The following is a 13,772-nucleotide window of genomic DNA, read 5'->3' as shown; positions in this document are numbered from 1 at the left end:
TTTAAATAATAAAAATAAAATTCAATTAGTAAATTAACAAATTTTTAAAAACAATAAACTTACCCGGAAATAAAAGCTTTTTTTTATTAAAAAAGCAGCAGAATTATCAAACAAGTTGACGGTTGTTAACAATTGCTTTAACTAGACTGCTGATGTTCATAAATTTGTTTAATAAAACAAGCTTATTTAGAACAAAAGTATTTATTAAATAATTGAACTTACTGTTGGGTCACAATAAATGTTTCCGATGATAAGTCATCAAGATTCACTGTCAGCTGGCTGGTAAATATTTTAGTTAACATAAATTTTATTTTTTGTATAAATTTTGAAAAGTACTCCCTGTATAATTTCCAGAAAAACTATTTGATTATGATTATAATGATTTAATAGTCAAATTAAGACCTTAAGTCCGATTGAATAAATTTATTGTTAATTATTATTGGTATAAATCATTAAAAGTAATTGTTTATATCAATTGATATCATACGTACTGAAGTTTTAAATTTGATACAAAAATTTAGTTTTATTTAAAAAGTTTTTAGAGACAGGCAGCCATAAGTCCAGCGACATTCTCGAAATCTATTTTCTCGGTGATGTTTTTAGTTTTGATGTTCTCGTCCTGATTGGCGATGAAAATGACATTTTTACTTTGCTCTTGCCAGCCGTATTTCTTCACCCAGTGCTTTAAAGTTCCATCTAAAGAAATTAATTAATTCATCAATTAAATTACCCACAATTACATTTGTAAATATTTAATAAAATTAAAGTTAGGAGTCACTTAACAATTTTTAAATTTTATTTAACAAAAAAATTTGTTATAAAAAATTCTTTTCAAAAAATTGCATTTTTTATTCTTTAAAATTTCTACGTCAATTTTTTTTCTGATTTTTTTTTTTTATCATAATTTATTTGTTAAAAAATTCTTCTTTTTCTTATTATTATTATTATTATTATTATTATTATTATTATTATTATTATTAACATTTATGGTTTTCTATGCAATTTTTTAGATTTTTTTTTACAACCATTAAACTAAAATTAATCTAAAAATTCTCAAAAATTAACTGTCTGCTGAATTCATCTTCATTTATTAATAATTGTGAATTTAGTAGACATCTGATAATTTTTTAATAATTTATAAACAATTTATTTGTTACAGAAAAAACAGCATAAAAAAATGCATATGGAAATTTTTACAATTTTTTTTATATAACCATTAAGTTACAATTAATCTAAAAATTCTCAAAAATTAGCTGCCTCCTGAATTCATCCTCATGATTATTTTTATAATATTATTAAAATTATTAAATGTGCTAAATTAATTTTCATAAATATTTAAGAGACATTCTTACCGTCAATGTCACCAAGCAATTGAGCTAAGAGACCCTTGTCAATAGTCTGGAAGGTGATTCCAACAACGTGACATACAAATTTCCTAATGGAGTCTTTGAATCCCACGATTCGATCGCAAAGTTCGGTCATGGGGATCTGAGACATTCTTTCCCAAAAGTGTTGGAACTCACAACGCTCCAAAATGTCCCCCAAGTAAATAACTTGATTAATAAGGTCTTCTTGCATCTAAACGAATTATTAATCAATAAAATTTTTCCAATAACTAATAATAATAATAATAATAAAAATAGCTCACAATCTTTTCACTCAAAAGACATTTACACAAAACAAAGTCAGTGTGAGGTAAATTGGTGAGAGCTTTTAACAAAATCTGAGCAGCAACATCATTCTTGAAGCTCTGCGGGTTCAATTGGTACAATTTCAGCACAGTTAAGTTAGCTTCTAAATCGTAAGCATTTTCCCGTGCTTGGACATCAACATACTGCTCCAATGTTGGCAAGTGAATAGGATTGTATCTAAAAATTAAATAATTAAATAAGAGTTAATAAATTTGCAATTTTAATGTAAATTATTTTTAAAAATTACCTTTCGATGCCCTTGATCATATCAGCGATGCTTTGTCTCATAGCTTCAACCATTTTGACTTTATTTTATTAAACTAACTAACAAAAATAATCTGTCCGGCTTGGGTTGCAGGAAAAGTGTCAGTTGAGGTTAGGATGATTAAATGAACGCGTGGTGAATACTCAATAGTCGATTACTCTCGATATGTCGTACTAATCGATTATTCAATATGTCTGCCGATCAGTCAATTTCTTCTTTATCCAACTTCAGTAAGTAATTGGCAATTTTTTTAATAATAATGAAGTTAGCGATCAGCTGTCAATTTTAAAAATTTTTATGACAAATTAATTACAATAAAAAAATGCTTCTAAAAATTTTCACTTACAATTTTTATTAATTTTCACATGTGAAACTTTTTGATTAAATTTTTTTTCAGTAATTTAATTGTTATAAAATTCATGAAAATTAATTTAACAGATAGTTGATAATTTTAAGATTTTTTGTAACAAATAAATTATAGCGAAAAAAAAAATTGACATTTAAAAATTTTTAAAAACTACAAATGCAATTTTTTAAAAATAATTTTTCGGGGCAAATTTATTTGTTAAAAAAAAAAATTATCAAGTGACAGCTAACTTTAATGTCACATAAAATTTTAATATCTGTCAACTTCAGTGTTATATAATTTATTTACTTGTTAAATTTATTTTCACGCAATAATTTTATTTATTTTTGGCAAAAAAATTATTAAAAAATATAAAATTGAAAAATTAATCATTTTTAGCAACAAGGAATTTATTTACAAAATAATATCTGTTAACTTCAGTGTTATCATAATTCACCACAAAAACAAAAAATCCGAGCGCTGGAGTAAATATCCAAAAAGCGAAATTAACAGCCAACTTCACTCAACACAAAACTAACGCATGCGTAAAAACAATCCAGCGACGAGGAAAAATTGTTAAACTTGCGACTCGGCGATCTCCAACGCGATGTGCTCAAGATCACTCGCAACCGAGGCAACGTAGAGTAGTTTATTAATTTATTTTTTTACGTTGTGTACTTAGTATAAAGTTTAAGCAACAAACACTAATAAAAGAAAAAAAAAAAAAACAGTTAATCACATAACAACAACCAATCATTCGATGTAACTCGTACATTTATTGAATGTAGCTGGTAGGTCTAGTCGTCAATTAAAAACGTGTAGTTAGTTTACAAATTTGTTAACTGAAAGTATCTATTAAAATTTATAAAAATGACTCGATTAAATCTTCAAGTAAATTACTTGACTCAAGAGCATTTGGCTGGTTTTGAAAATTACAAGGTAAACAAACATTGCTTAATGGCTCCATTAGTTTAATATAATATAATAATAATTATTATTATTATAAACGTGAGTATTATTAAATTAAATAGCTATGAGCGATGAATTATCAATCCGGAATCGCTGATTTTACCGCATTTCATTCTCAGGTCACAAGGTCACATTAGTAATCCTAGTCCTCTCACTTATCGTCTAATTATTTAATCATCGTTTATTATTTTTTTATAAATTGCAATTATTTAAAAAAAAATATGCAACAACTAATTACCCTAGGTAATTTAATATATCCTTGTAACCTAAATGATTAAGCTATCATTAACTAGCGGCAATGACAATTAATAATTTGTGCTCATACTAGTTTACTCTAGAAAATATATTGATATAAATGTATATGTATTTATATTTATATTTACATTTATATTGTACGTATGAAATGGTAATTATGTGTTGAGCGATGATCAGGCGACTGATAACACCAATGATATACCAATGAATACCTCAACTAGACACTAGACTAGTGTAACTACTACTTGTTTATTTATTTTTATATTAATGAAAAATTATTAACGTCTTGAGACTAATTGTTGATATTTACTTACAGTACAGTTGCTTGGATACCAGTCCTCTCAGCATTTATGTTATGCACCCATGGTGGAACAAGGTTATCACTGTAAGTTGTGATAAGTATTTTTTATCTTATTATTTAAGATTAATTATTATTAAATAATTAACGTATCACTTCTATCGCTGTTGAATAGTTTAAATTGTTAATTTATTTTACTTCTCTATCATTAAAATCTTTTTAAGTCCTTGAGAAAATATTTTTATCCATGAATTACTCAAGGTAAATTATTCTCATAATATTTTCCGTGATTTAATAATTTTAATTTAATTTTTTGGAGTTGGATAAAAAATTTTATAATAGAAATATTAAATTTTTTTTTATTATTCTTGAAATACAAACTAGAAAATTATTTTAAAAAATTTATTTAAAATTTTTTAAATAATTTTTTTTTGCTATAATTTATTTGTTGAAAAAATTCTAAAAATTTAATTAGTGTGACAACTTAAAAGGCGATTTTTGGGAATTAAAAAAAAAAAAAAAAAAAAAAAGTTGAATTTTGCCGAAAATTTTGGTCGTTTTTAGCCTCCTCAAATTTTTAAATAAAAAATTTTTTCTATTGAATTTACTCAAAAAAAAAAAAAAAAAAAACTAACTATTTTAATTTTTCAGTGGTGTCCAAAATGGGTAGCTCCAAACTTATTAACCTTCTCAGGATTCCTCTTCACAGTGTTGAACTTCCTGATGTTCGCCTACTACGATTACTATTACTACGCATCGAGTGATGACCACCCGGAATACCCAGCGATCCCACAATTGGTATTTCTGGTAGCTGCATTCAATATCTTCATGGCGTACACCTTGGACGGGATTGACGGTAAGCAGGCGCGACGAACCCAGACCTCAGGTCCCTTGGGAGAGCTGTTCGACCACGGTCTGGACAGCTGGACCGCGATGCTGATAACAGTGTGCATATACTCAGTATTCGGGCGAACCGATCACAGTATCCCGCCTCTGAGGATGTACTTTGTCCTCTGGAACATCATGATAAACTTCTACCTGAGTCACTGGGAGAAGTACAACACCGGAGTATTATTTCTTCCTTGGGGCTACGACGCCTCGATGCTAGCAACAATCCTGCTGTTCATCGTCACCGGCGTACTCGGCCACGGCTTCTGGAAAATGGATCTTCCGGGTGGTTTCAACGCCGGCATGCTTTTCGAGGTAGTTCTCTACGTAAGCGCGATGGTCTCGAACGTCCCAGTCATCATATGGAACATCATAAAGTCCTACCGGGACAAGACCGGGAAAAACCGGACCTTCATCGAAGCCATGAGACCTCTAGTGCCTCTTGTTTTATTAGTTAGCATTTCGACATACTGGGTGACACACTCTCCGACAAACATTATGGAGAAAGACCCGAGGATTATCTACTTCGCAACTGGAACGATATTTTCCAACATCTGCAGTCGTCTGATCGTATCGCAGATGAGCAACACCAGGTGCGAAATTCTGCCCTGGATTCTGCTGCCGCTGGGTGCCGCGGTCATTTTTTCCTACGTAGTGCCCAGCTACGATTTACAGATCATGTACTTGACTGCTCTAGTTGCCCTCGCTGCTCACATACACTACGGGAGCTGTGTCGTGCGCCAGATGTGTCAACACTTCCGTATAAACACATTCCGCATTCGCGAACATTCAGAATGACTACTTGCCGACGATGCGTGCTAGAAATGAAGGATTACACTTTTATAATGGATCAATAGATCTTACACACGTTTATTGCCATTTATTTTAAATACGTATTTATATGTACTTGTGATAATTATTTAAAAGTACGGTCCATTCTATTTTTGGCCATATCTAGGTGAAAAATTAACATTTAAAAATTTTTTTTATTCTGCTTATTTTTACGGCGCATTTATGATAAAAAATGTCGTGAAAAAAAAAATAAAGATAGCTTTTTTGCTTTCGAAAGTTTCAAAAAATTTTGGCTCATATTTTTGGATAAAATTTTTTTTTTAATGTTTTTAAAATATTTTATTTTTTTAAAAGTACACCGAAAGAACAAAATGACAGTGGATATCATCCCAGATTATGCTGAATGAAAAAAAATTTTTTAGATAGTAGCTAGTATAATCCAGATTACAATGAGTATAATCCAGATATCACTGAGTATAATCTGGAATGATATCCAGTGTCATCTTGTTCTTTACGTGAACATAAAAAAACAAACAATTTTAAAAAAAAATTATAAATTTTTTAAAAAATTTGGAAAATTGTAATAGACAATTTTTTTTTTTAATTGTTAATTTTTTATGTAAGCTAATAGACTCAGTTATTGACACTTGCAATTTTATTTTAATAAAATAAAATAAATAATAAAAAATTAATATATGTAATTTTTGAATTACAAATTTTAAGAAAATTAGTTTTTTGAGAAAATTCAATTTTTTTAACTAGAATAAAATTACAAATATCAATAACTGGGTCTTTTATCTTAATTTTTAAAAGAAAAAATATATCAATAAAATCAAATAGGAATTTATTTCAAAAAAATGAAAATTAAAATAATGGACCCACTTGTAAATATTTATCGTACTTGTCAATCAATCAAAATCAACTCTGCTAGTACGTCTATTGATAATCCAATTATCTTTCTTCATTGATTTTTCTTAAATTATTTTTTTGGTAATTTATAAATTTATTCTGTTTGTTTGGCTCGCGTGTGGGTTCATTTTTATGTGTCTTCATTTTTATCATGTATCGTCTCTCGGACGTTATTATAATTATTATTATTTTAGTTAGTAATTTATTTTAATACCCTTGGTCACTTGTGCCATTGAACAATCATTCATTACAAATTATTGTTATTAATAATAATTATTATTAGTTTTAGTTAATCATAATTATGGTAATTGTGCAATTTTTTTAATTAAAAATCGAAAATTTTTTTATTCTAATTAAATATAAAGCAATAATTGAAAATAAAAAATTATTTTAGTTTAAAAAAAATTTTTAAAAATCAAAAATAATAATTGCATAATTATCATAATTAAAATAGTTATTATTATACAATAATGTATTAAAAAATAATCAAGTCATTATTATTAACCAATAATTTATACAAAACGCATGATCTGTTTTTTAGATAAATAATTTTATTAATCATTTACGGTATGATTTTTTTTTACTGTTAGTTAATTTTTTTTTTTTTTTTTTTTTTTAATAATTTAGCCGGCGTTTGTAATTTATTTAATTTTACAAAAAATACATTTATAAGTTATAGAAGTAAAAAAATACACTTAATTGTTACATTATACCAACCAAACATCTGAATAATTTGAGTGTACGCTAGTTTGAGTAATAGTTTATTTATATAATTATTATAAAATAAATATTATTAAAATAAACCTGGGACAGTTTCCGGTGTAATGTAATTAATAATTAATAATTACTAAAATAAACAAAAACGAAATGTACAAACTAGTCCCAAAAATTAAAAATTGTCAGTAATTTAAATGTGTGTATGTATAAATAAATAATATACATAGTAATTATACTGACATAAAAAATCATTAATTGTAAACTAAAATTAAATAATGAATTAACTTATTAGTTTAGACGCTGTATTACCTTTTTGTTAACTTTTGAGGTCGGTGAACAAAATTAAATTATTTTTAGGTTTTTTGAACCGCTGAAACCGAATATTGCAGTTATTTTTTGTTTAAATAATTGTTTAAAAAATAATGTTTTGGAGATTGGTTATTTTTTTTTATATTTTGGGCAATTTGAAGACTTTACAAAAAGGTAATACAGCGCCTAAACTATTTAAAAATACTGATTGATTAACAAATAATTATTATATCACGTTACAGGCGCGATAAGGGCATATAAAAAAAATCCTATTATTTTTTCTGTCCAAAAAAAATTTTTAGTTTTGAAAAAAAATTTTTTTTTGCATTTTTGCACGTTTGATACAAAAAAAAAAAATTATTCTCGAAAAAAATAAACTGATGTATTTTTGTATTAAGTGTTTAGTAATATAAAAAAACATTTTTCTTCAAACTAAAAATTTTTTTTCGACTTAGAAAAATTTTTTTTTTTGTATTTTTCGACATTTAAGGTAAAATTAAATTAGTTTCCAAAAAAAAAAAAAATTTTATACGCCCTTAAGGCTCTCAGGATTTACCTCGGATGCCTTAAGGGTGTAAAAAAAATTTTTTAATTGAAAATTGACGTATTTTTTCGTGAAACGTACAGAAATGGAAAAAAAAAATTTTTTTCAAACTAAAAATTTTTTTTGGACTTAAAAAAAATAAAAGATTTTTTTTATACGCCCTTACGGCATCCGAGGTTGGTCCCGGGAGCCATAGGAGCGTACAAAATTTTTTTTTTTGCATTTCTGCATATTTTGGACGAAAATAAATCAATTCCTGAATAAAAAAAATTTTTATGAGCCCTTATGGTTTTCCACCGGGACCTTTTGTCGGTAAACGCCCTTGTGGGATCTTGTGTGAGACTTTAGAACTCTTCGTAAACTACCAAAGTATATTTAACGAAACTCTGATGATTATACAAAACTTAAAGAGAAAACTACAACATAAATAAATTAATTATTTGTTTTTAAATAAATATTTTTTATTACATTCATTTTATCCTCCAATAAATGTATTTACAATATTTATATATACGTATTTATGTATATACATAGTAAAAATGTACTACAACTAGCAATTACAAAATATATAAATAAATGGTTGAAAGTAATTATTTATTTTTCTTAAATTGACTCAAATAATCACTCTTTATTTTTTCTCTTTCATCCGGGAGCGGTAAATAAGGTCTTAAACCTTGCAGCCTACGTTCAGAAACAACATTACTCTGCAAACAAACAATTAACAAACAGTAATTTAATTTATAAATAGTTTAATTAAAAACTTACCCAGAACTTCTTGCAGGCTTTGTAATTGTCAAAATAAACGGCACATACTTTGTCTTTATCTTTGTAATTATCTGCAATGCATTTCATTGACAGTCTGTGTTCCTAGAGAACAATTTTAATATTTATAAATATGATTTATTGTTAAAAAATAATAATTAATATTATTTAATATTTTTACCTTCAAACAAGGATTGGTTTCTGGAGATTCAAGTCTTAAATCAGGTATATTTTTCCCGGTAGGCATTTTTATACCTCCAGTGTTTTGATAAAACTGTTTTGAGGTTATGTACGCTCAGAACGATTTACAGTATGGAGGGTAGAAATTTAACTCGAAGAAAAAAATTCAAAAAATTACATAAAAATTGTTTGGGATATCCAAAAGTGTACGGTTCATAATGCTCAATATTATTTAATTATCAAATAATATTAGAATAAAAAATATATAAAACAGCTGTAATAGGACGATGATGCGCAGGCGTCTTAAGTGGAATTAATTTTAAAATATGAAAATTAAGGTAAGTGAAAATTAATGTAGCACATATTTAATAATTTAATTACATTAAATTTAGCTGTCGCTTCACAATTGTTTTAATTTTTTTTAACAAAAAAATTATTTAAAAAATGGACTTGTAGAAATTTTAATAAATAAAAAATGCAATTTTTTAAAAATAATTTTCTTGGAACAAATCTTTTTGTTAAATAAAATTAAAAAATTCCCAAGTGACAGCTAACTTGAATGTTAGCTGACATCTGAAAATTTTCAGAATTTTTTTGTATTGAAAAAATTGTTATAAAAAAATTTATTTGTAAAAAATTTGAAAAAACTATAAGTGCAATTTTTTAGTTCTCATTTTATTATTAAAAAATTAAAAACGTCGGTTAACTTTACTATTATTTTTAAAATTACAATTTTATTGCATAGATAAGTACTTTTAATTTTTTTATTCATCGACAACTTTATTTTGAAACGAATTGCTTATCTATGATGTAAACGACCATATCATGTTGAAAAAACCAGTTCTCGTCCGATAGAAATTCCCAACCACAGGTTTTTGCACAAATTTTCCTGTATCAAAGTCAATTACTACTGCTTTTGCGATAATACTGTACTCGAAACTTAAAATACAAAACATTAGATAATAAGATAACAACTTAGTGTAAAATAAAATGTTAGATTAAGCTTAAACTTAAGCAGGAGCTACAAAAATGAATAAATTATAAGTGAAACATTGTAAATATTGTACAAATAATATCTTATTTTTAATAAATAAACTTATACAAAAAAAAAGTTCTCGTCCGATCACTGAAGTTAAACAGCATTGAGCGTGGTTAGTACTTGGATGGGTGACCGCTTGGGAACACCACGTGTTGTTGGCATAATTTTTTTTTAATTTGATAATTGTAAAATTGTTATAAAAAAAATTTTTTTAAAGCATTTTTTTATTGTAATTAATTTGTTGCAAAAATTATTATAAAATAAATCAACTGTTGTCTCTTAATCCAATAAAAAAAAAAAAAAAAAAAGATTTTTCAATAAATTAAAAATTTTATACATGAGAAGATTCTTCTCCAGTGTCAGCAGCCATAGCTTCACGGTTTTCATAAGCCCAGAACCCATGAAATTCTATTAAAATACTAATCATTGTATCACCTTGTCCACTGAAACAACAAAAATTATTTTAACTTCTAATTTTAATTAAAAAAAAAAAAAAAACAAAATACTTACCAGGCTAAAAGATCTTGTAAAGTAATTTTACAGGAATCAGCAGGTTTAACCATGTCAAAAATTTCGTCTTTTACATCTTCAAAACTAACAGGCTCTTGCCCGTGCATCGTCATCTGTTCTTGAATCGCCCGAAAGAAATAATTCAAGCAGAAAGTGTCCAAGTACCCTTTATTGTTGATATCAAGAATACGGAATAAATAATGAAGACTTTGAGGCTCATGTCGGTTTTCCAGAGCCAGTACAAAGTCCAAGTAAGTCTTGTAGTCCATTTCGCCTTCGTAAGTTAAGCATTCTTGAAAAACGCGCTCCAAAAATACTCCTGTAAGTGTCCCAGTTCCATACCTGAATAAAATTAATTGAATTATAATTTTAAAAAAATGAATGGATAATTTTTATTTTATTATAAAATCTTTTTTTCAATAAAAAAAAAAAAAATAATAAATTATTACCCAGATAATTCTTCCTTATTGAGCATTCCATTATGATCGCGGTCTAAGTTGAGATATTGCCCGTAAACTTTCAAAGCCGAAGGAGCTGAAAACCAATTAGCTTCTTGCAAGTCTTTAGGCAAGTCTTCATCTCTCAGTTCCAGAAGATCGTCGAGAAAACTGCACGCCAGGATATCTTGAATTCTAACCCGGCCAGTTCGTAGCGGGTCTAGGAAAAATAAAAATTTTCTGACAGCTGTGCAGACATAAAATGAGTGAAATGATTTTTCCAAGCCTTCCAATTGTGGTAATGTTGGTATCAATTCCAAAATATAATTTTCTAAATCCTAAAAAATATTAATTATTTTTTCAGTGAAAAATGTTCATGAAAATTATTGCAGCAGAGATTTTATAATTTATATTATTAAGAGAATAAATAAAATTTTGTGGATAATGTATAATAAATTATGGCAAAAAAAAATTGACGTAGAAATTTTAATAAATTAAAAATGTAATTTTTTTTCAAGAAATTTTTTCCTATAAATTTATCAATAAATAAATCAATAAACTTACAGATTCACGAAGATACCCTTGACCCGTAACATCATAAAGTGAAAGACCAATTCTGGTCTGATGGACCCAGACTTTTCTCATGACATAATTGAACAGCGCCATGATACTGATTCTTCCATGAGGATCTCCCTGTTGGAGCTTAGCAAACACCACAGCTGTGAAATAAGGAGCACACTTAGCCCCGGCAAGTTTTCCCACTTGCTTAAAGTCTTCGTAGTTGATCATCTGCTCGTCCCCGGAGAGCGGAGGGCTGTGGTGCTTGTCCAGCAAGACCCAGAGAGCTTTCAACTCATTGTTGTCCAGCAATTGACGGGATCTGCGTTGCAGAAATAAGGCACGGGTCTCTTCTCTGAGCTTCTGAGGCAGTATTTCATCTTCTCTCGGCAACTATCAATAAAAATTAATAAGTTTTATACTCCAAAAATATTATAGATTAAAAATTATAAAATACCTTGAAATAAAACTTGGGTATGACTTTGTAGGTCGCATCATTGTCCTCGGCTGTCGTTCCCTTCCATTGACGGTAAAATGACTGGAAATATTTATCCTCTTCTTTTTCTATCTCAGCTGAATCTTTCTCAACTATAAAAATTAAAATTAAGTTAGCTAACATCTAAAAATTTTTAGAATTTTTTTTTACCATAATTTATTTGTTACTAAATTTAAAAAAATCATCAAAAATCTGGTAAATTAATTGTCATTGACTTAATTATTTATTCCATGGCAAGGTTATTTTTTTTACTTACCTTGTTTTGATTGAGAATATTTTAATAACAGTGATTTCAAGTCCATTGCATTATTTCACATTAAAATTTAATAATTAACTTAAAAAAATCTTCTTATTTTATCAAATAAACCGTAAGCACGTTGATTTTTATTTACTTGTAAACAATAACAAAGCCTGTTAGCAATTTTATTACAATTTGCGCTTCTACTGCCTCTAGCGGAATTTTTTAAACTAAAACTTAACCTTAAATTTCATTAATGATCAGTTTATTTACACTCGCGTGGTGATCACATGTTTGGATTTTATAAATAAACACAATTTTTAATTTTAGATAATTGATTAAAAAAAAGTTTATAATAAATTAATAATAATATCAATTTTTTTTAAAGTTTCTTAATTATCAGCTGTAAGTATTTTTTTTTTTTTACTTTTTAATAATATAATACTAAAGTTAGCCGACGTTAAAAAATTTTTCTATCTTTTTTAATAATTAAATTGCAAGTAAAAATATTGCACGTATAATTTTTCAAGTTTATTCTAAAAATAATCAAATATTTACTAAATTAATTTTTCTTCAAGGTCCAAAAATAAGTATCGAAGAAATGAGTCCAGAAAACTCCTCGGAGTCTGACAACGAGCGTGAAGACTCCGAAATTGAGAATAGTGATACAGAAACGTATGTACCAGGTTCAAAGTTCCATGGTAACCCGGGTCTAGCAGACGTGTTTCGAAAAATATTGAAAACAAATAAACCTAAAAAGAAGAAAACTCTGGTATTGTCTCGTGCTAAAAAGCTCAATGAAATAAAACCCAAGGATGAGGCTGGTGCTGAGGATGACAAGAGCGCAGCCAAGAAGCCTGAAATTAAGGAGAAGAAGGAAAAAAAATCTAAAGGTGTCTCCTTGAGAGTCAAACCTTCAGTACTGAGTCGCGGACGCGAGAGAACTCTACAAAAAATAGCAACAAAGTAATTTAATAATTTTATTAAAATTTCTTATTATATATATATATATATTCTTAAATAAACTTTTACCAATATTTTTATCGTAATATCAAACATTTGAACAATTTATTTTATAATTGCGGCAAAAATTTTGAATTTTTTTTATTTTACAGAGGAGTAGTTCAGCTTTTCAATATAGTGTATAAACAACAAATGGAAATAGATCAAAAATTAGAAGAAGCTGGACCATTGATGCGCAAACAAGAAAAAGTACTCGAGAGTATCGACAAAAATACATTTTTAGATCATCTTATGGGTGGGACCAAAAGTGTTAAGGCTTAATCGACAATGTAAATATTAAACTACTTATTTTTAATAAAAATTATTATTAATTTAATTATTTACTTAAATCAAGTATTTTATACAATTTTTTATTTTTAGACATATAAATTAATATTCGTGAAAAAAAAAAAAAAAAAAAAAAAAAATTATTTATAAAAAAAAGTAGGTCGTAATTTGACAAGTTGTTGAAAAATTTGTAGATTGGAGTAAACTAAATGGAATTAGTTTTAAAAATTTCAAGCGACTCAGCAAAATAATTTTCAGTAAGTATTATTACCCAACCGA

The 13,772-nt window shown here is 27.2% G+C and overlaps 5 protein-coding genes across 6 annotated transcripts; 2 read left to right on the top strand and 3 right to left on the bottom strand.

The window, feature by feature from the left end:
* Positions 1–408: 408 nt before the first annotated feature.
* On the bottom strand, positions 409–2,098 carry Eif3k (eukaryotic translation initiation factor 3 subunit K). Its single transcript, XM_074254667.1, has 4 exons — positions 1,939–2,098; positions 1,649–1,868; positions 1,353–1,578; positions 409–696 (listed from the first exon to the last, which is right to left on the bottom strand). Exons 1-4 carry the CDS (start codon positions 1,989–1,991, stop codon positions 539–541), a joined length of 657 nt encoding a protein of 218 aa, XP_074110768.1. The 5' UTR covers positions 1,992–2,098; the 3' UTR covers positions 409–538.
* A 739-nt stretch (positions 2,099–2,837) lies between these two features.
* On the top strand, positions 2,838–8,438 carry LOC141534934 (ethanolaminephosphotransferase 1). Of its 2 annotated transcripts, none has more exons than XM_074254587.1 (3): positions 2,838–3,241; positions 3,843–3,911; positions 4,476–8,438. In XM_074254587.1, the coding sequence occupies exons 1-3, from the start codon at positions 3,173–3,175 to the stop codon at positions 5,508–5,510; spliced, it is 1,173 nt and encodes a 390-aa protein (XP_074110688.1). In that variant the 5' UTR covers positions 2,838–3,172; the 3' UTR covers positions 5,511–8,438. The 2 variants fall into 2 exon arrangements, with proteins under 2 accessions (XP_074110688.1, XP_074110694.1); XM_074254593.1 differs by having other exon boundaries at positions 2,848–3,093.
* On the bottom strand, positions 8,420–9,219 carry LOC141534999 (coiled-coil-helix-coiled-coil-helix domain-containing protein 7). Its single transcript, XM_074254714.1, has 3 exons — positions 8,927–9,219; positions 8,749–8,850; positions 8,420–8,687 (listed from the first exon to the last, which is right to left on the bottom strand). Exons 1-3 carry the CDS (start codon positions 8,990–8,992, stop codon positions 8,574–8,576), a joined length of 282 nt encoding a protein of 93 aa, XP_074110815.1. The 5' UTR covers positions 8,993–9,219; the 3' UTR covers positions 8,420–8,573.
* Positions 9,220–10,084: 865 nt separating this feature from the next.
* LOC141534925 (serine/threonine-protein phosphatase 2A regulatory subunit B'' subunit gamma-like) lies at positions 10,085–12,403 on the bottom strand. The gene is made up of 6 exons (XM_074254577.1): positions 12,222–12,403; positions 11,927–12,057; positions 11,476–11,862; positions 10,924–11,249; positions 10,475–10,816; positions 10,085–10,407 (listed from the first exon to the last, which is right to left on the bottom strand). The coding sequence occupies exons 1-6, from the start codon at positions 12,265–12,267 to the stop codon at positions 10,296–10,298; spliced, it is 1,344 nt and encodes a 447-aa protein (XP_074110678.1). The 5' UTR covers positions 12,268–12,403; the 3' UTR covers positions 10,085–10,295.
* A 56-nt stretch (positions 12,404–12,459) lies between these two features.
* LOC141534984 (RRP15-like protein) lies at positions 12,460–13,728 on the top strand. Its single transcript, XM_074254677.1, has 4 exons — positions 12,460–12,608; positions 12,782–13,169; positions 13,319–13,495; positions 13,587–13,728. Exons 2-3 carry the CDS (start codon positions 12,805–12,807, stop codon positions 13,485–13,487), a joined length of 534 nt encoding a protein of 177 aa, XP_074110778.1. The 5' UTR covers positions 12,460–12,608; positions 12,782–12,804; the 3' UTR covers positions 13,488–13,495; positions 13,587–13,728.
* Positions 13,729–13,772: the final 44 nt, after the last annotated feature.

Source organism: Cotesia typhae, unplaced genomic scaffold, assembly GCF_013202065.1.
Source record: "Cotesia typhae breed Kobodo isofemale line unplaced genomic scaffold, CoteBio_Ctyphae contig_123, whole genome shotgun sequence".
In the NCBI taxonomy this organism is placed as follows: Eukaryota; Metazoa; Arthropoda; class Insecta; order Hymenoptera; family Braconidae; genus Cotesia; species Cotesia typhae.
Note: the sequence above shows the minus strand (reverse complement) of the source record. Positions and strands in the feature narration are given on the sequence as shown.